This window comes from Python bivittatus, unplaced genomic scaffold (genome assembly GCF_059951505.1).
Source record: "Python bivittatus isolate LINGU-HERP-01145 unplaced genomic scaffold, Pbiv_v1 ctg000960_np1212, whole genome shotgun sequence".
NCBI lineage: Eukaryota > Metazoa > Chordata > Lepidosauria > Squamata > Pythonidae > Python > Python bivittatus.
In genome coordinates this window covers 10,099,217-10,119,887 of record NW_028277124.1, presented here as the reverse complement: position 1 = coordinate 10,119,887, position 20,671 = coordinate 10,099,217, and the positions used below count along the sequence as shown (strand labels likewise).

The window sequence follows — 20,671 nt, the reverse complement described above, 5'->3', positions numbered from 1 at the left end:
AATGACTGACTTAAAGTCACCTGGCTGGCTTCTGTGCCTAAGGGAGTACTAGAATGCATAGTCTCCCAGTTTCTAGTTCAACACCTTAACCATTACACCAAGCTGGATTTCGGGGAAAAAAATTCTCCATGTCTACTTTCTCACACCATGCATAGTTTAATATATCTCATTCATGTCTGTCCTTATTTGCTATTTTTCCACAAATCCCACAATTTCTAGCCTTTTCTTGTAGGGACCTTTGGAATCCTTTGATCATTTTGGTTGCCCTCTTCTGCGTATTTTCCAGCTGTATTATATTAATTTTTCAAATGTAACCAGAACTGTATAGAGATGCAAACATACCATAGATTTGTATAAGATGTTTATTTTTCAATGCATTTCTCTTAAGGATGCTTTTACCACCATCCCAACCTCACCCCGACTCACTTCTCTGGAGCTTTCACCAACCATGAAGGAAAGGAATACAGACCATACAGGACAAAGCTGATGTTATAAAGAATTTTGTCCACTTTTTCAGGACATACTCAAACTTATATCAGGAAGCCTGGCAAGACATGGTTTTGGTCCAATTCCAAGCTGATTTTATTCACCAGATACCTAGAGAATTCCTCACAGCAATCCAACAGATGGTCTTCCAGCCTATCCTTACTTAATAAAGTCTGGGTGACTTTAAAAAGGACTGCTGGCCAGCATTCTGAGAATGCAGTAAGAGTGGAGAAATATTGATGTTTTGCCGCTCTTATTGCCATGAGCTCTTAACCGTGGTTGGTGTGAAACAGTCTTTGTCTTCCAAGCCATTTTCTGGTTCACCCAGAACTGCTCAGTGCCAAGGAGCACCCCTGGATCAGTGAACTGGTATGTTGTAGTTTTGTCAGGAATCAGAGATATAGAGAGCCAAAAAAATTGCCTAATCCTGTTCTGCTGAACAAATAAAAAAGCATTTAATCTAAGGATGTTAATCTGTTTGGAGAACTAAAGTCTACATTTGCTATTTGGTATTTCCTTTGCTAGATCTGAACTACTAGCTTGGAAATGATGGATATTTCCTTGGAAGAAGCTATAATAATTTTCTTAATTGAGAGGAAATTATCTGACACTGAAGTAATTATTGCTCTCTCTGCAGAATTCCATACTTGAGCAAGGCCCTGTAAAATCCAGACTATTTTAGACAAAGTTTATGTATATCCATTCCAGTCTAGCTTTTGGCTTGAACATGGAATGAAAACAGTCTTGATCACTGTATTGGGTGACTTGCTCCAGAGACTGCATGTGGGGAGTGCAGACTTTTTTTTTAGATTTTTTTGATCCCGCCTTTATTATTTTTATACATAACTCAAGGTGGCGAACATACCCAATACTCCTTCCTCCTCCTATTTTCCCCACAACAACCCTGTGAGGTAAGTTGGGCTGAGAGAGAGTGACTGGCCCAACTCACCTCATGCCTAGGGTGGGACTAGAACTCACAGTCTCCCGGTTTCTAGCCTGGTGCCTTAACCACTAGACCAAACTCTGAATTTCTCTGAACCTCTCAGAAATTCTGAATATTACTCGCCATATTTAGTCAGGATGGCTCGGTATTAGGTTAGCTGGAATCTGTCTTATTTGAGAGTACTTAGTTCTTAAGTTTAAAGACTTTTACTCTGTGAGCCTTGAAGTGGTCAGCGCTGGTAGTAGCTAGAACTAGAGTTTTACTGGATTTCATGGTAAGTCAAAGGCCAAAGGAGGATAGATGATGGTTCAAAATTATCTGGATTTTCTTAGTTTTTAGTTCTTCTCTGGATTTTGGGATGGAATTTGTTTGTTTGTTCCTCTGTGCCCATTTCTTCGCAGGTGGTCATCAGATTACAGGTGAAACTCAAAAAATTCGAATATCGTGCAAATGTTCATTTATGTCAGTATGGCAACTCAAAAGGTGAAACCAATATATGAGATAGACGCATTACATGCAAAGCGAGAAATGTCAAGCCTTACTTTGGTATAATTGTGATGATTATGGCGTTCAGCTTATGAAAACCCCAAATTCACAATCTCAGAAAATTAGAATAGTGTGAAAAGGTTCAATATTCTAAGCTCAAAGTGTCCCACTCTAATCAGCTAATGAATCCATAACACCTGCAAAGGGTTCCTGCACCTTTAAATGGTCTCTCAGGCTGGTTCAGTAGGAATCACAATCATGGGAAAGACTGCTGACCTGACAGTTGTGCAGAAAACCATCACTGACACCCTCCATAAGGAGGGAAAGCCCCAAAAGGTAATTGCAAAAGAAGTTGGATGTTCCCAAAGTGTTGTATCAAAGCACATCAATAGAAGGTTATGTGGAAGGGAAAAGTGTGGTAGAAAAAGGTGCACAAGCAGCAGGGATGACCGCAGCCTGGAGAGGATTGTCAGGAAAAGGCCATTCAAAAGTGTTGGGGACTTTCACAAGGAGTGGACTGAGGCTGGAGTTAGTGCATCAAGAGCCACCACACACAGACGGATCCTGGACATGGGCTTCAAATGTCATATTCCTCTTGTCAAGCCGGTCCTGAACAACAAACAACGTCAGAAGTGTCTTACCTGGGCTACAGAAAAAAAGAACTGGTCTGCTGCCCAGTGGTCCAAAGTCCTCTTTTCTGATGAGAGCAACTTTTGCATCTCATTTGGGAACCAAGGACCCAGAGTCTGGAGGAAGAATGGAGAGGCACACAATGCACGATGCTTGAAGTCCAGTGTGAAGTTTCCACAGTCTCTGTTGATTTAGGGAGCCATGTCATCTGCTGGTGTTGGTCCACTGTGCTTCATTAAGTCCAGGGTCAACGCAGCCGTCTACCAGGAGATTTTGGAGCACTTCATGCTTCCTTCCGCAGACGAGCTTTATGGGGATGCTGACTTCATTTTCCAGCAGGACTTGACACCTGCCCACACTGCCAAAAGTACCAAAACCTGGTTCAATGACCATGGGATTACTGTGCTTGATTGGCCAGCAAACTCGCCTGACCTGAACCCCATAGAGAATCTATGGGGCATTGCCAAGAGAAAGATGAGGGACATGAGACCGAACAATGCAGCGGAGCTGAAGGCCGCTATTGAAGCATCCTGGTCTTCCATAACACCTCAGCAGTGCCACAGGCTGATAGCATCCATGCCACGTCGCATTGCGGCAGTCATTGCTGCAAAAGGGGCCCAAACCAAGTACTGAGTACATATGCATGCTTATACTTTGCAGAGGTCCGATATTGTTCTATTTCCAATCCTTGTGTTATTGATGTCATGTAATAATCTAATTTTCTGAGATTGTGAATTTGGGGTTTTCATAAGCTGAACGCCATAATCATCACAATTATACCAAAGTAAGGCTTGACATATCTCGCTTTGCATGTAATGCATCTATCTCATATATTGGTTTCACCTTCTGAGTTGCCTTACTGACATAAATGAACATTTGCACGATATTCTAATTTTTCGAGTTTCACCTGTATATCAGTTCTAGATATAGTGCTCAAAAGATTCTGCTAATTAGGTTGATTAGATACTTTGCAGTAGAGTTAATTTGGTTCTGGTCCTACGTATTTTATTTTTCTTTGCGCTTTTAGTGAGAGGTAAGAACTTGGTTGTTTCTGCTGTTTTAGAAGGCCAACTGCAGAATAAGTGAGACCTAAGCTCATATATTGCTGTCAATATGCATGTTTATAGAATATAATTAGGAGTTATCGTAACTGATAATTTTGATATCTTTGAGTTGGATATAATTTGTTACAAAATGCTTTAGGAAATATTAAAATCTAATTTAAATTAAAAGATTTTTTAACACTTCAATGTCCATTTTCTTTACTCTTCTCCTAGAATCTTAGAATATCTGAGCTGGAGGGGGTCTTATAGGTTTTCTGTTCCAATCCCCTTCTTTAATACACTAAACCACTAAATCAGTGATTCTTGAACTGTGAATATTGCAAGCAAATTAAGGGAGTTTGCATTTTTTGTGGAAGGTCTCATGTAAAGCCTCCCACTCTGCCTTGACAAGCTAGTTGCCAGTTCATTCAAAGCAGATAGAAAGTCAGAGTGTTCCACCTTTGCTTGAGCAAAGGTGCAAAGGTGCAAAGGGGAAAAATATTGCATGGAAAAACCTGCTGGGTAAAGGGCAGTGTGGATGAGCTGCCAATGTGTTTGGGTGAACCCTTTTGGCAGAGGGAGGGAGAGGAAGCAAAGCAAAGGCACACATAAGTAAAGTGAGAGAAATAGGGGCCTTCAAGGCAGCAGTCCCCAGTCCTGCCCTGCCCTGCTGTGGCTGTTGGGGATGCTTCCTGAAAAAGCAATAAACAATGAAGAGGGTGGGGAAGAAGTTGATTGCTTTGTGTAGGAAGAGACTGGTAGTGCACATTCCCCCCACCTCCTCCCTGGGTTTTCCTTAAACCCAAGGTTTAGGAAGCAGAAATAACTTTTTCAGTGCTGATTATGAAAGTTTAAAGAATTTACCTTTAGCAGACTTCTATCAGACAGCTTCTAGTGTGTTGGAGTACATCAGCCATTGCTATTCCATAATTTTTTGCTGGCACACTATAGGAGAGGTGGGTGGATGAGTGCTACTGTCCAAATGGGTGGGGCAAAAGCTGCTCTGTATTTCTTCTACAGTAGTGGAATGCTGATGCCTATGAAAAATATTTTCCCCCTTTGGGTTGTTCAATTAAGAAACTTTCAGTACAATATCGTGAACTATTTATGTTTAATATGTCAAATTTACTTAATAGTAACAAAATATTGTTTTAGATTCATGTTCCTGAGGTTTTATTTTATAACTTACCAAGGTTTTATTATCATTTAATGCATATTTTAATATTCATTTAACATAAATTAACATTTAATTACTAGAAATAAGTGGTGTATTTCTTTCTTGCCCATCTCTACCCCAAAGAAATCATTAGTGTAATTCCTAAAGGGGGGGTCACACTTAATTTGTGTGATTAAAATTTATAATTTTAAGGATCACAGTTTGAGAACCCCTACACTAAACTATCTCCAACAAGTAGCAATCATGACCCCATTTGAAAACCTCTGACAAGGAGAAGCTCGCCACTCATCTAGGCAGACAGTTCCATTGCCCAATAGTTCTTACTGTTAGAAATTCTCCTAAAATTCAACCCAAATCTCCTTTCTTTTAATGTTAATCTGTTGGTCCTTGTCAACAGACAACAGATCTACACTTTTTATTGTACATCTCAGCCTTTTAGATATTTGTAGCTGTCGATTACCATATGACCTTTGATTTTTCTCTTTTGCATAATTAAAATGTGAGTCAATGACTAAGGCCTAGCAACGTGTGTGTGTGTGTGTGTGTGTGTGTGTGTGTGTGTGTGTGTGTGTGTGTGAGACAGAGACAGAGACAGAGACAGAGAGAGAATATGTGGGAGTAGGTGAGACTGTAGTACTGTATGTGTGTAGGGTGATGGTAATTTAGTCCCAGTGTGTGCTGGATGAGTCAGTGACTGAAGCCCAGCACATCCATTATCATGGGCCACATTTGCATGATGGATGCTTTGTGGCAATAGCCTAGAGGGTAGAGTAAAGAGTAAATCTCAGTAACCCTCCATTAGTAGGGCTTGAAAGTTTTGTAAGGGAAGGTTGAGGAAGATGAGTTGCTCCACCCAGGGCAGCATCCAGGTATGAGTAATGGGGTGTCATCTGCACTGCAGAACGATTTTTCTCTTGGGATGTTGGTTGGGGGGGAGGTAACAAGTGACAGTTCACTGATTCTGGAGCAGATTCATCTTATCTCCTTCCTCTGGCTTACAGGTACAGAATGCTTCTTTTATTACCTGAGCCAACAGATTATGCCTTTTGTCTCCTTGAGAAGGCACTAAGAACACCTCCCTAAGATATGGTCACTAAATATGAACTTACTAAGGAGAATCTACTCCTGAAACTGAGGCTCTGGCTGATACTACTGTGCTCAATAGTCCAATCTCCACTCCTGGCTGTGGCTGTACTTTTGCTGGGCCATTTCTGCAACCAGGTGGTCTTCTCACCTTTGGAGATTGCTAATGTCACACCCTTAGTCATACAGGTTATGCCAGTTCATTGACTAGCGTATCATCCAAAAGATTCATATAGGATGTCACTGTCATTTGCCTTACTCTCACTTCCATTTTTCTTAGAACTTGCTTGGTTCCTTTTCTAGGAAAAGTGAGTGGGCAAAACTCATTTTCAGATTTCTTCCAAAAAACTCACCATCCATGGCTTTTACCTTTCTGAAACAATAAAATACCTATTTAACTGTTATTGGCAGGGAGTTGATTTTTTTGGCTTTGTGATAGGGATTTATTGATTAAGCATCTCCTGTATTTGAAAGAAGCAGCTATTTAGTTGTTGCTACATATGTAGTAATTCAGCATGAGAATCACCACAACTTGGAGTTCCTGTTCTTTGAGTAGTTGCATAGTAATGACTGCCTCTCAGTCTAGATCTGATTTGCATTTTTTCCTCTCTTGTTACGGTTGGAGCTTTTGCCTTTTTATGGTGCATGTGCCAAAAGGTTAAAGTTTTGAGGTGTTAGAACAATGCTCATTTTAGACACGGCAGAAATACACATTAGGCAGGCACAGTGCTTTTAGTCAGCTGTCAGTAAATGATTTCTACTTTTGATGTAATATTAAACATGCTGGATGCTCTTACTTCTGGGTGTAACAGTTTCAAGAGTGCTTGCTTGCTAACTTGTTTCATCACCGCAGCCTGTTCCGTTAGCTGTAGGCCTTTGGGTGGGTAGCTTGTTTCCTGTATTGAAAACCACAAGGGGAGGGAGAGAATGTCTTAGTCAGATATGAAATGCTGGGACAAGGGAGGCTGAATTGTTTCACCCAAATGAGAAGTATGTATGAGAAGAGTTGCATTTTGCTCAAATAGAATTTTAAGCTTGATGCTGCAAAACAAAGTAAAAACGAGCAATTTAGACAGCAGTGTATAGAAACATGAAAGATCTAACTTAGCATTCACTGATCAGCTCGCTTGATTTCTTGTTCCTTTACAGAGAGATCTGTGGTGAGAAGGTAAATTGCTGTTATGACTGCCAGCTGCCAAATGCTGGTTCCTTTCTCCTCAGTCCCATAATTGTGTATCCTGAACTTACAGCTAAACTGATAGAAAACAAAACTCCTGAGTTTTCAAGTGTGTAAGCTGAAAAACAGATACTAAAATCAAAGAGCCTGAAGAATACAATTACACATAACGGAATTCAAGAAAGTGAGGATTAGATAGAATATAGAAAGAAAAGATGAATTGTAGATCATTTATAACTTTGTAGAATCTAAATACGGTTGTCTTAAACCACGGGCAAGTGATTTTTTACTGACTGGAGCCACACTTAACATTTTTAAAGGCCCACTGGTCATAGAAGGGGAGCAGTTACACCAAGCAAAAACAGCCAAGTTACATGTAGGTTGTTGCACTTCTTCCTGAGTTTGAGAGGGGGATCTTTGAGAAAACCCAGAAGGAGGATATAGAAAAAGAGGCAGTGGCTAACATAGCAAGCAGGAAAAGAGGAGCAAAGGTTAGGGGATATAGAAGAACCAAAAGACTTTTATAGTCCAGATTGGCTATCCTTCTAGGTCACACACCACACAAGGACTCCACTTTTTTGCACTTCTGCTTTAAGGAGATTAGCCTAGCCTTTACTCATTCTGTGTTTATAACTTTGTTTTTTGAATAAAGAGTGATCATTTGCATTTTTCTTTCTGCCTGCTGTAACATGGGCTGCTTGTAGGGATCATCATGTAATAGTGGATTCCCATGTTGGGCAATGGCTTGGACTAGGTGATCCCCATGGTACCTTTTAATCCTTACATTCTACGATTCTGTGACTTGTGTTCAGTGTAAGGATATGAACTGAATGGTGCTCACAACTCTGCTTGTGATCCTGATAAGGCATTGTTCTGTATGGCAGGTGTGTTCAGTCAGACAAACTTATCGTTTATAGCTGCCTTGCCAATCTAATGTATGCATTAGATCTCTGTAAGCAGCTACCTTACAGCTACCTTTCAGATCTGTGCAAAGATTGGTGTCAGTAGCAGTGACATTGGAACTGCAGTTTGCATGCCTGAGTGTGGTCTCCATCTGCCCCATGCCCATTTTAGCTCTACTTATATACAATATGCATCCCATTATCTTAGTGTATATGTTAATGCCTGCATTCTGGAAGGCTGTGGCCTAGTCTGATTGTAGAGATTACTGGGTTGAATGAATATAAAATATTAAAACATCTCTTGTTTTGAAGGAAAAGTTATTATCTCCCCAGCTTCAATAACTAATTTCTAAGTAAGTTTTTAAGGTACAGGTGACGGAAAATATAAAGTTCCTCATTTGTATTGGCATGACCACCCAAAGGTTGTCCATATGTGACTTATGAAAAAGTTTGTGGTTTAAAAGCAGCCTCTCAAAACATTGTCTAAAACAGACATTCTGACAATTCATACTTAGCTTTTTATTTTGCTTTTCAGGATATCTGCCTTTACAAGGCAACTTGTAATTAAGTTCTTTAGGTGCTATTCTGGTGATATCTAGATTTGCTAGAATATAAACACACAAGTGATGCCACATTGGAGGCTTGTTTAAAACCTTGCAGGATTGAAAAACAAGTTTTTCATGTTTGATCAGCTGCTAATTGGAAATAAGTTTTCTATGTTCCCTCTGAGTAAAAAAATGGTGGGATTGTGGAGATGACATCTTAGCTAGAGCAAAGGGGATATTTGAGGGTCTACCAGGGATGGTGAGTCGAATTGGAAAACTCCATGGGCCAAAAGTTCCCCATGTTACATAGGATCACTAGTCCCATTGAGGGGATATTTCTCAGTGATAGCACATCAGATTCCTATATTTCAAACCCTACATTCAGTGGAAGAATTTTCCTCTGAATTGCAACAGGGGAGGAAAGAATTATATTTTACCTCTTTCCTTTGAGAGGGTCTGCCCATTTGCTGATGCTTTTTGCATTATTGAAACTTACAGCTTAAATGCAAAAATGCAGAATGCAAGTGGAGATTCTGTCAATTAAACAGTTCCCTTTCCAATGATTTTCCACCCAGTATCCTCTGTTTTTTTCTTTTATTCCTCACATACAGTTTGGAACTGTTCCCCAGAAAACTGCCATTCTAAAGGTGGTTTCGAATATCTTGGTTAGTGTATTTACAGCCAGCTTTGATTCCTATACACATAGAATACTATCTGAAATATGGTTTCACATAAAGCTTGCCAGTACATTTCAAGCTCTTTTTAGATTGTAAACTGATGTAAAGTATTTTCAGAATTGGATGAAATACTCAGGGGACTTAAGGACTGCTGTTAAATAAGATCTAAAGAACATTTAGAAAGTTTAATTGTATTTTGTATAGCTAAGAAGAAAATATTTGTGGACATTAAAGTAATTAATATCCACTTAATGTGTATTCACATGTTTCTTTTTTGCTACTGAATTTTTCTTAACATACTGATTCGTTTTTTCTATCTTTTCCTCTTTTTTTCCCCTCCAATTGTAGAATTTGAAGCGTGTAATGGCAGATGAGGTAAGAGTGATAATATTTATTTTTGGTATTAACTGTTTTTGTTAGTTATCACTGAATCCTAAAATAGTTTCTGTGTACTCTCTTTTGTGGATCTTTATTACTAGCTTTATGACTACACTATCTTTTCTCTTTTATTAAGTGTTTGCCTTGATAGAGTATGTTAACCAGTTTTCAAGATTGTATAGTATCCTTGTCTATGTTATTCCCTCATGCTACTCTTTTTTGCAAGGAATTTGTGTATGCATTTAATGATATCTTTTGCAGAAGCTGAGTCACTGACTCTGGCTTCCAGTTTGTTCAGTGGATAAAACTGCGTTCTGCACCAACAGATTGAAAGGGGAGTGTAACTCTCAACCTCTCAGAGCTGTTTATTTTCACAGACTATGCTATCCTCCTTGGTTGTTTTTCTAGAATGGGTCTGGAAGATAGCATATAATGTTACATGGTTTATTTCTGTAGTTCCCTTCTTTATAAAAAACTGTGAAATATTCCTGTGCATAGTAGGCATTGGGATGATAGGCAGCCACAAGATATTTATTTATTTATTTGTTTGTTTGTTTATTTATTTATTTGTTAATTTTTTTAAGCCGCCCATCTCCCCCCAATGGGGGAACTCTGGGTGACTCACAACAAACATTAAAAACATAAATATATATACATTCATAAAACATCAGTTAAAAAATTACTAAAAAGGGGAAGGAGAGTCCAAGAAGATGAAAAATCTGAGGCTGAAGACAGAAGGCCTCTATGGGGCTAGCCATCCCCATGCTTGAGGTATTCCCTCCCCACCCCAGGCCAAGTGGCAGAACCAGGTCTTCAAAGCCTTACGGAAGGCCGGGAGTGAGGGGGCCAATCGCACCTCCGGGGGCAGAATGTTCCAAAGAGCGGGGGCTACTGCAGAGAAGGCCCGCCTTCTGGACCCCGCTAATCGAAGTTCTTTCACTGAGGGGGTCCGAAGCATGCCCTCTCTGTGTGATCGGGTGGGACAGGTTGAAGTCATAGGGGAGAGGTGGTTCCTTAGGTAACCTTTGTTTTTCCCATTGTTTTTCTCTTCTTTAAAATGTATGTAATATCTTGATACTTAGTTTGAAGTATTGTTAGTACCTAAAGGATGCCTCTAGTGGGAAGATAGAAATCCCAAATAAATTTGGGACTTGTATCCCAAAGATGGTGGTGATGGATTGTCCAGCTATAAACAAACTGAAATTTAATTTAGATGAGAGGGAAGCTCTGATGGTTATGGATTCAGCCTATTCAAGGATAGTATATTATCTGCTTTGGATAAGTTGCAGGCCTCCTTAAGATAGAAATTGGGAGAGACTGCTTTTAGGTAGTTGAGTGACAATGAAATTATGAGTACTAAAAAACTGCAGAAAGTATCCTACCCCATCTTTAAAAGAAGACCTTTCAAATATTGTTCAAAAGGCAAGCCTTTTCTTTTCTACCCATGTTTCTGAGGTGCCAGGCTTGGTATGAAACTGAAGAATATTAATTTATTTGCCCTTATAGAGTGGTGTATCTTTGTTGTCTCTGAATTTTGGGGGGGGGGATGTTTGTGGGATACCAGGAGGGATGGTGTAGCTAGTTGGCAAGCAAATTGGCAAGCTGGGAAGGGGTTATTAGTATCAGGATTAATTGTCTTAATATAGTGGCTTGTGGCAATATACTATGTTCGTTCATAGAAGCAATAGGAGTAGGCTGGAACAGTGAAATACACTGCTTAGAGATAAACTACAGAGAAAGAGACCGGCATAAAACACTGGCATTTACAGCCTCACCATTCTCTATCCTAAAATCAGTTATTTTATTTGTTTTAAATATATTATAGCAATCCAACAGCTTTAGCAAAAGACCAGTGCAAGAGACAACACAGATAGTCCCCAGTTTAAGAATAAGTTCCGGTCCCAAAGTCTGTCCTTAAGTTGAATTGTATGTAAGCCGGAACAGTATTATTGTATAATACTGTATAATGTTCTTAACCCAGGGACTGCCTGTACTTCAGTAATAAATCTCTTCTTTGAGACTCATACAGTAAATATTTTGGACAGTCCTTGTTAGTCAGGCATTGTCAAAAAGTTTAAACCTGCCCCAAAGTACAGTTTGACCCAAGAACGCATATTGGATTTCCTTGAGTCAATATTCTATCTTGAACCCATATTCCTAATTGTTTTGGGAGGGCCAGCATAGAATTGTAACATTATTGGCACAAGAGACAATAGAGTTAAGACTTAAGTGGCCATAGCAAAGACATTGAGAGATGAGAAAGTGAATACAGTTCAAAGTAGTATTAGCCTTGCCACCCCAAAAGAGTCTGATAGTTTAATAAAGTGACAGCTCCTTAGCTGGGCATGATTTCAGTGACAGAGAGCTCATTAGCCATTCAGTGCATTTACTCCTGTCATTGTTCTCTCTGTTTGGAATTGAACTTCCAACTGTGTGTGTGTGTGTAAATAAATAAATTTATATAGCAGCAGAAAAGCAATCAATGTAAAGCATTTTGCAGGCACTTGATTCAGTACATCAAAGTGAATCTCTGTTTTGATCTGTGATCTCTTTTGATGGAGTGATTCGGTAGAAGCTTCACTGAATCACAGCACCATTAGAAGCTTTGCACAGCTCTAGTAATTAGCAGAATTACATAAAGAGATTTAAAAGAACATTGATTTTGATTTTTCCAATGCAGTGCGAAAGTATTCATATATTATAGCTAAGAAAGTAACACACTCTGTAAATTGAATGGAAAAGAAGAATAGAAAAAGAACAGCAATTCTAATTTTATATTTTATTAATCAGCTTGAGAGATTCACCAGTATGAGGATAAAGAAGGAGAAAGAAAAACCCAGTACAACATATAGGAATTCATCTGCTTCATATTCAGATATTTCTGGGTCAGGTCAGATGTTGCAGACTATCCCTGATGAAGACGTGCTGGTACTCTTTGAGCAGATGCTGGTAAGTATCTTTACAATTATATCCTGAGAATGACAAAGCTAAAATTTCACTTTGCTTATAGTGATGCTGAAATATTCACTTTGCTGTAGTGTATTCACATAGTGTAAAGTATTCACTTTGCCATAGTGGTGTGATTTCTGGGATGTGAAAAATTCTCTTTCTGCACTGGGAAGAAATATTCCTGATTCATTTTTCTACCACAGCAAACAAACAGAACTCCTAAAACCAGAATTCATTTGGGAGAAGGCAAGTATTTTTTACTCATAATTTTGTCAAAAGAAGAGAGCCTCATGTGACTGGATATCATCTAGCAAGAATGGTGTAGTGAAACCTGCAATGTGCACGGGGTTGGAGTTGATGATCACTTAGGTCCCTTCCAATTCTATGATTCTATGACTATTTTTTATGCTTCCTTCACTAGGTGGATATGAATCTAAATGAGGAAAAGCAGCAACCTCTAAGGGAGAAGGACATTAGTATCAAGAGAGAAATGGTGTCCCAGTACCTGCATACTTCCAAAGCTGTGAGTTCTTGTGTTGTGGAATGGTCACAATTCAGAGAATACTTCTGCGGCTTGCTTGTTTCATGTTGCAGGATAAATGGCAGCTGTCTGAAAGTTATATGTAAGAAGTAACTGTCAAGGATGGGTGGAAATCAGGCATTCTGTATGTCACTGTCTATAGTCACTTATACTGTTCTCTGATTATAGAGCACAGTGTTGTTTAGTATGATTGTTTATTTACTGGCTTCTCCGAATAAAGGAAGAGCTGGCAAAACCATAGTGGCTTAAGTCTATAAACTGGAATATACCCAAGGTAGTTTCAGCTATTAATTGAGCATAAGGCTTGTTCATTATAGTTACTTTACCATTTGAACATAATTTAACTGCTGTGAATTTAAAAGTAAGTGGATAGTTGGAATCTATCATAGCTGTACAGGAAGAGGAGGACCAAAATATGGGATTCCATAAAAAAGTGACTAAACTGTGTCGTAATAAACAATGGTTCAGCCTAGGCAATTTTTGGCATTCCTGACTACAACTACAACTCCCAGTATCTCTCACAATGCTTCTGAGAGAACTGGGAAAGCAACACACTATCAGATGCTTTCAAACAGACCAAAATGGTTGACCCCAAATTAATGTTGAAGCCACAAGTTCTCTACCGCCTCTTTCATCTCTGGGACCATCCCCAAATAACTTTTTTTGTTATTTGGGGATGGTCCCAAATAACATTTTTTGCAGATGCTATCACTAGTACATTCAGTACTACAGCCAGTTTTTATTGGACCATGTGTAAGGGAGATGCCTTCCTTCAGAGGTGGTTGAGAGCTCTCTTCTGTGCTTTCCTTTTGATTCCCTTGTTCAGTAGAACTCCTGACAAGATTTCTTACAACTCATATAACAATCTCTCTCTTTAATATCCTAGTATACAATTTTGTAGCTTTTCCAAACCTTTGTCTAGAAATTTTGGTTGAGGTTATGGAATCAAAGTTAGTATCAAGGTATCAAAATTAACTCGCTCCCAGAGTCTTTTGATTCTGGATCAGTTTAATTCAACATATTCTTAAATCTAAACCATACAAAAATATAATGCTCCTCTCATTTTTGGAATATAAGGACATTTAAAAAACTGTTAATAACTCATCTCTTGAATCTACTCTTCAGCATGAAAAACTTACATTTATTTTCATTTATGTAACATAATTTTCTTTGCTGTACCTCAGGCTTGATAAACCAATGTTCTTCATAAAATGTCAAATTCTATAATTTGAGAGTGTAATTCAGTTATATGTTCACCTTTCCTTAATCTCTGAGAGAGATATACAGACGTTACGTTACGTCATGCCCCATGTACAAAGTTTTACATTTTTCTGTTTGTACATGGTGTGCATCCTGTGCAGTGTTTTCAGTTGCATTGACCACCAGGAGGAGGCAGTACATGACCAGTTTCATTCTTAGAAGGAGTCATCAAACATATATAGCCAGATCATACTCTGCATGGTTCAATCCCTGTACTGGGAATTTAACTTAAGGACCATTGTACTTTAGATGAGTGCATTAGCTTTAGGTCCTGATGCTCAGATGGTGGGAAACCAACTCTTTTTAAGGCACCCTTCAAAAATTTAATCTGAACCGTGTCAGAAGACTTTTCTGCATCCAACAAAATTAAAACAGCTGATTCTAATTTATCTGCCTCTGTGTCCAAAATATAAATCACTAAACAGATATTTTCAGATGATTTGTCTATTTTTGTTATAAATGTGGTATATAATAATCCAATCAATCAATCAATCAATCATACTGTGACCGTGTTGTAGTGTGACCAGTGTTGAAACTGAATAGTGCAATCCTGCTAGTGTGCCTGAACTCTCAGTGGCTCTTATTACTGTCAGACATGACAGTCTTCTCCTGACTTGATAGATTTGGGGTTTGGGGGCAATTTTACTGTAGTTATGATCTTTAGAGAAGGTTGTTTTGACATCTGAACTATAAACTTAAGATGTCCCATCTTAGAGTTGAGATGGGACATCTTACGTTAATAGTTCAAGTGTCAAAACACTACCTTCTCTCCCACCCCATAGAGAAAGATCTTTTCCCCCATATTAGTGGGATTTTAAATGGGGTGTCATTTGTATGATGGTAAATACATAGCTCTACGTAGAAGGCATAGCGAATGGCCATGAAGGACAGGATAAAAAGACACTACCAGGGCAACAGTCAAATTTGGGATGGGGATGGAGATGTAGAAAAGAGGAGGTTTGCAGTATGAGAGAATGTGTCTTTATTTATTTATTTGTTTCCATTTATATAGCTGCCCATCTCAAATTCATGACTCTGGGCAGCTAACAACAGTTAAAAACATAAAGCAGATAACTATAAAAAACAGACATATTAGCAGCTGATATAAAAAACAACCACTGCCAACAATTCAACCTAAACATTGCATGGACTCTGTCACACATACAGATCCCCAAGCCTGGTGACAAAACCATGTTTTAAGGTCTTGCAAAAAGCCAGTCAGGACCAGTCTCATCTCTGGGAGGATGATGTTCCAAAGGGTGGGCACCGCAGCATAATTTAATTCTCAACTATTGTAAGATTTGCAGGTTGTTGATGTGGCAAAGGGTGCTTCTTCAGAATTATAATTCATGCAATAGCTACAGTTTTTCCTGAAGTGGCCAGGTTTGGTGATGGTTGTCTGTTCTTGATTACTGTGGTATGCTTTGTGTGAGTCCTCTTGTAAGTTTCTGGAAGTTGCAGTTGGTGTGTAATGCAGCAGCTAGGCTGCTAAGAAGTACAAGGTTCAGATGCTGTGCAGTGACTCTGCTGAAAGAGTTTTATTGGTTGTCGGTTGTTTACTGGGCATAATTTGATACTGAATTTTAAAGAGGCTTGGGGCTGACTACTTGAGTAGCACTCTTCCTGTTAAGATACATGTTTGGACCCTACTATCTTCATATTTAGAAAATCTGTAAAGTCCCATCTCTTTTGCCAGGCTTTTAATTGTTAATTGGTTTAATATTTTACTATTACATTTATAATTTTATATTCCATTTTTTAAAACTTGTTTTAGTCTTCTTGAGTACTTGCTGGACAAGAAATGTGGAGTACAATTCAAACAGTAATAATAACTGATTCCACATTCCTAAAATCAACCTCAGACAGATATTTTTACAGGAAATCAAAAGTACAAATTTCTATTGTGGGTCATAATTATGAGGTAAACATGTAATTTATTGATATGTGTGTTCTAATATATTTCTGAAATAAAATATAGTGGATTATTAAACTGTATGATGGAGAAAATAGTAGGAAAGTCAGTGTCCAAATACTGAACAGCAAGTAACTCTAAATTGCAATTATAGCAAATAGAAAAGGAATAAAATTCTGGAATGTAATTGGATATAGCTCAACCCTGGGACCATTTTTTTAAACTGAAAACTCTGTTGTATTGACCTCTTGAGTGTTAAGGGAAAAGTTCAACTTGAGTTGTATTTTGTGCTGTGGAGATGTATTTAATTTAGAAAGCATGGTATACATTTATCATTGTTTTTTTTCTCTTTTGCAGGGCATGAGTCAAAAGGAGAGCTCAAAATCTCCTATTATGTACATTCAGGAACTAAAGTCTGGTCTTAAAGATGCACAACTCCTTGGATGTTTGGAATCTCTGCGTGTGTCACTCAATAACAATCCTGTCAGGTAATAGTTCAGATAGACCTTGTTGATTGCTCAATACTACCATGTTTAAAATATATGGACATGATGCATATCTGAAGGCAAGAGTTGTATACAGTTGACAGTCTAATGAGAAGATGGTGGTTATTTTACTTAGATTATAATGTTTTTTATTCTGCAAATATTGCAGCTGGGTGCAAAATTTTGGAGCTGAGGGACTGAATTGCCTGCTGGACATACTGAAAGGTCTTCATGATGAGAAGGATGAGTTTTATGGGTAAGGACCACTTGAATTAAAATACTTTAAGTTGAGGTAAAATGTTTCATACATACACATTTGTGTGCTTTCAGTGTATAAGTATAGATAGTAAACTTGTTCTGTTTTATTTTATAAAACATGCTTAATTCACAGATCACCCTAGATAACAATGCTTACACACACATACACATCTAGATAAATTTGTGTATATACACACACATTCTGCCTCATATGTGTATATGTGTGTATATTATATGGTCTGTAATCTACCATGCTGGCCCAATGCTGGTCACTAGATAGATTTTTTTTGACTTCCTAATGTAAGACTGAGAGAGTGTTATTAGCCCAAAATCACCTAGCCAGCTTCTGTGCCTAAGGGAGGTTTAGAACCTGGGTCTTCCCACTCCTAGTCTGGCACTTTAAATACACTGGCTTTCATAGGTAGGTAGGATGGATGGATGGATGGATGGATGGATGGATGGATGGATGGATGGATGGATGGATGGAAAGATAAGATAAGATAAGATAAGATAAGATAAGATAAGATAAGATAAGATAAGATAAATATTTGCATGCTAGAAACAGGTTTTATTTGGCTGCATCAAGATTAGAGGAAAAATGAGGAAATTTGGATAGGATAAGGATGGATGGATGAATCTGTAAGATTGGTTATAATGAAATTTGTCTTGGGGGTAGTATTATCCAGTCATACTTTTCCCCTGACTCCTCTTTTTTGATACGGTTATGAGCATCTTGTTACAGTTTTTTATGGTGTTGCATGGTTTTTTGAATGTTCTGGGACTAGGAAGCCTGCATGGGTAAATAGAAAGATAATTCTGTGTCTAGAATTAGCAATATTTCATTTTTGTTTCTTGTTTGTTTCCCAGGTCATATGACTTCAGGATCGAACATGAGATTATTAGGTGCTTAAAAGCTTTCATGAACAACAAAGTGAGTCCCCTATTTTCGGCATTTAGAAACTTGTGAATATCATTCCTTATATTTAATTAGTAGGCACATTTTATAAAGCAAAAAAGAAGAAAGAAATGGGAGGGGAATAAAGATGTGTTCTTGCTCAGCAGAATTATATAACAACAGAATAAAAAACGAATCCCTTTCTCACCTTGTTTGCTAAAACATAAAAAAGGAAGAGGACAGAAAGGAGACTTAGTTGGAGAAACGGTCTGAGTATAGTCCCTATTTAGTTGAGAGAGTGAGGAAACTAAATGCAAATATTGTGCAAGAGAACCCCAAAAGACACAGTTACATTGTGAGAACAGCAACAGACAAAAAGGTGAAGAGACGCCACAGGAATAAGGAATCTTTTTTCCTCTTTTATTGTAATATTGTAAGTCTTGATATATTGCAATCAATGCAAATTTCAATGCAGTAATATTTATTTAATATGATTAAAATAATAGAACATTCATGTTGAAAATAAGAGAAAAGTAAAAATTCTATCAGTATTAATTGTAGTTTAGGATGTTAATATTACAAACATAAGATTATTTGACTTTTCATCCAAAGTTAAGTATGACATAAAAGAAGAAACGTGAAATAAGGAATCTTGAGTTAAGGGGAAAAAAACTGGTATCAGGAAAATAGAGAGATTGACACAACAATTACAGAGCAGTAAGAAGGTAAGCAATGCCTTTGAAAATAAGAAGCTTCTACTAGAAGAAAAACTTAGAGAAACCTGAGGAGGGGAAGGAGGAAAAGTACAGGTGGCTCTCTTGATTCACAGGAGCTCCATTCCAGCTGAACAGCTGTGGATAACAAGTTCTTGGAGAATGATATTATGAAAAAAAGATGTACTTTACTTCTGCAAAAGTCTGTCCAAAATTTTGCATATTCATAAAATACAGAAAAAAACTTTCAGAGCTGCCAATACATGAAACCCTTTACCACAGACAACATGATCTATTTGTATTTTCAGGTTGTAGATACTTAAAACCATGGTTAAGAGCCATCTGAAATACAAATCTAAAAAAATTGAATTAAATAGAAGCAGAAAAAATATTTCAAGTAGAAACAAAAAAACTCAAAAGTAAGCTGAATTAAGATTACAAATAATGTTATTTCCTATAATATTGCTAAGACTTTTTAATTCCAAGTTTAGAATTGTACATATGAAATTGTGAGGGTAAAGAGTACAAGTAATGAGACAAGGATAAATTTCAGGATTATGGGAGTTTAAATTAGTGGAAGATACTGTCAAAAGAAAGAATAGATCACATATTGTTTCAAACAAGAAAAACTGAACTGGAAAGGTTAAGTTAAAGTAAATAGGAAGACATTTACTGAAAGAAGGTGAAAAAAATAAAATAGATTTTCCAAAGCAGAAGAAATCAGTTCAGGAACATAATACTACACACTAATAGAGCTATCAGGTATCAGCACAGAAAATGATGCTCTAAGCTTACAAGCAAAAGACATAATAAAACAAGAGTAGTGAGGATGGGTGCGACAATGGAAGACAGTGCAAACTTTTAAGAATATTTAAAATATATTAAATTTAGAACTGACAAAATTAACATCAAGCCAAAATAGAATTGTGGCCACCCAGAAGCAACAATCCTTGACATATGTCTTCTGTCCTAGTTTGTTCAAATAATTTTACTGTAGATAATCCACCCCTAAACAGAACATTGGTGGGGAAAACTCCCAAGAAACTAAAAAGAGCAATTCTAATCAGTTTCTCTGTGGGAGTTATTTGTGAAGAGACTGTGAGTGATTATTTGAAGTAATATGAGCATGGAAAAGAATTCTTGAGAATTGGGAAAAAGAACAATTTAGGCATAAAAAAACAGGTGGCAAGGAATAAATAAAAATAGGAATGCTGAGTGAATTGTAAAGTGAGTGTATTTGAGAGGAGAAGGAATAAAATTGTGCAAATAGTAGTACAATAATGGAGTATAAAAAATGTGAAAAAGAGAAATAATATTGTAGATATTTTTTCTGTCTTTAGGAACCATTCAGCCAAGGATACAAAGTCAACTAGCTGATCAAATTTTTGACCATTTTTATGTAACTTGTAATCATTCATTCTATTAATTCTACCATTCAGTGTGTAACTGGATTTTATATATTAAATATTATATATTAAAACTGATTATCTTTGTTGCATCATGTAATTTGTCTTTCACTGCAAATCACTGGACTTTCAGCCAAAAACATGACATCATCTGCATACAAAAGTGTGCGCCTACTCATGTGCTGAATCAACCCACTCTTTAATACCACCACAATTCCTTTTACATTTATCCTTAAATACATTAAACAGGCAAGAGAACATGATATTCTTGTATTGCTTCCTGCTCAGATTTCAACCATTTGCTAAGCATTCCATTTTTTCTCAAGGATGCTTTACTTCTATCATATATTGTATGCTCACCACATTCAGCAACCACCTTTCAGCTCCATGTTCTGTGAAAAATTTTCATTCAAGCATGTTATCATAATCAAACATTACAGTAAATTAAATGTTGCACATTTCTCCCAAAACTATTCTGTTTCATTGAGTATAACAATTCCCTATAGCAGAACTGGGATCATCAAATAACTATCAGCAACCCATGAATTCTTGTTTTCATACAACAATTTAGGTGATACTAATTCATAATTTCTGACATATATTTTAACTCTTTCATTCATTATTAAACCCATACTTTGACTTTAAAAAATGTATTTGTCAACTCCACCTGATCAGACCATGTTCTTTAAAATCTGTTGCATCCTTTCCCTCTTTGTTTCACAAAC

General features: G+C 37.5%; 1 protein-coding gene and 1 long non-coding RNA gene across 2 annotated transcripts in view; one reads left to right on the top strand and one right to left on the bottom strand.

Moving 5' to 3' along the window:
* DIAPH1 (diaphanous related formin 1) overlaps positions 1-20,671 on the top strand; it is a 74,778-nt gene that overhangs the window by 2,531 nt on the left and 51,576 nt on the right. The window contains 6 exon segments of the mRNA XM_088131594.1: positions 9,498-9,524; positions 12,318-12,476; positions 12,898-12,999; positions 16,547-16,677; positions 16,844-16,930; positions 17,800-17,863. Of these exon segments, the coding sequence (XP_087987720.1) occupies positions 9,498-9,524; positions 12,318-12,476; positions 12,898-12,999; positions 16,547-16,677; positions 16,844-16,930; positions 17,800-17,863 (570 nt within the window).
* LOC112540674 (uncharacterized) overlaps positions 13,017-20,671 on the bottom strand; it is a 79,806-nt gene continuing 72,151 nt past the window's right edge. Inside the window, exon 9 of the long non-coding RNA XR_015794257.1 lies at positions 13,017-13,086. This is a non-coding gene — a long non-coding RNA (uncharacterized LOC112540674). The remainder of the gene's footprint in view (positions 13,087-20,671) is intronic.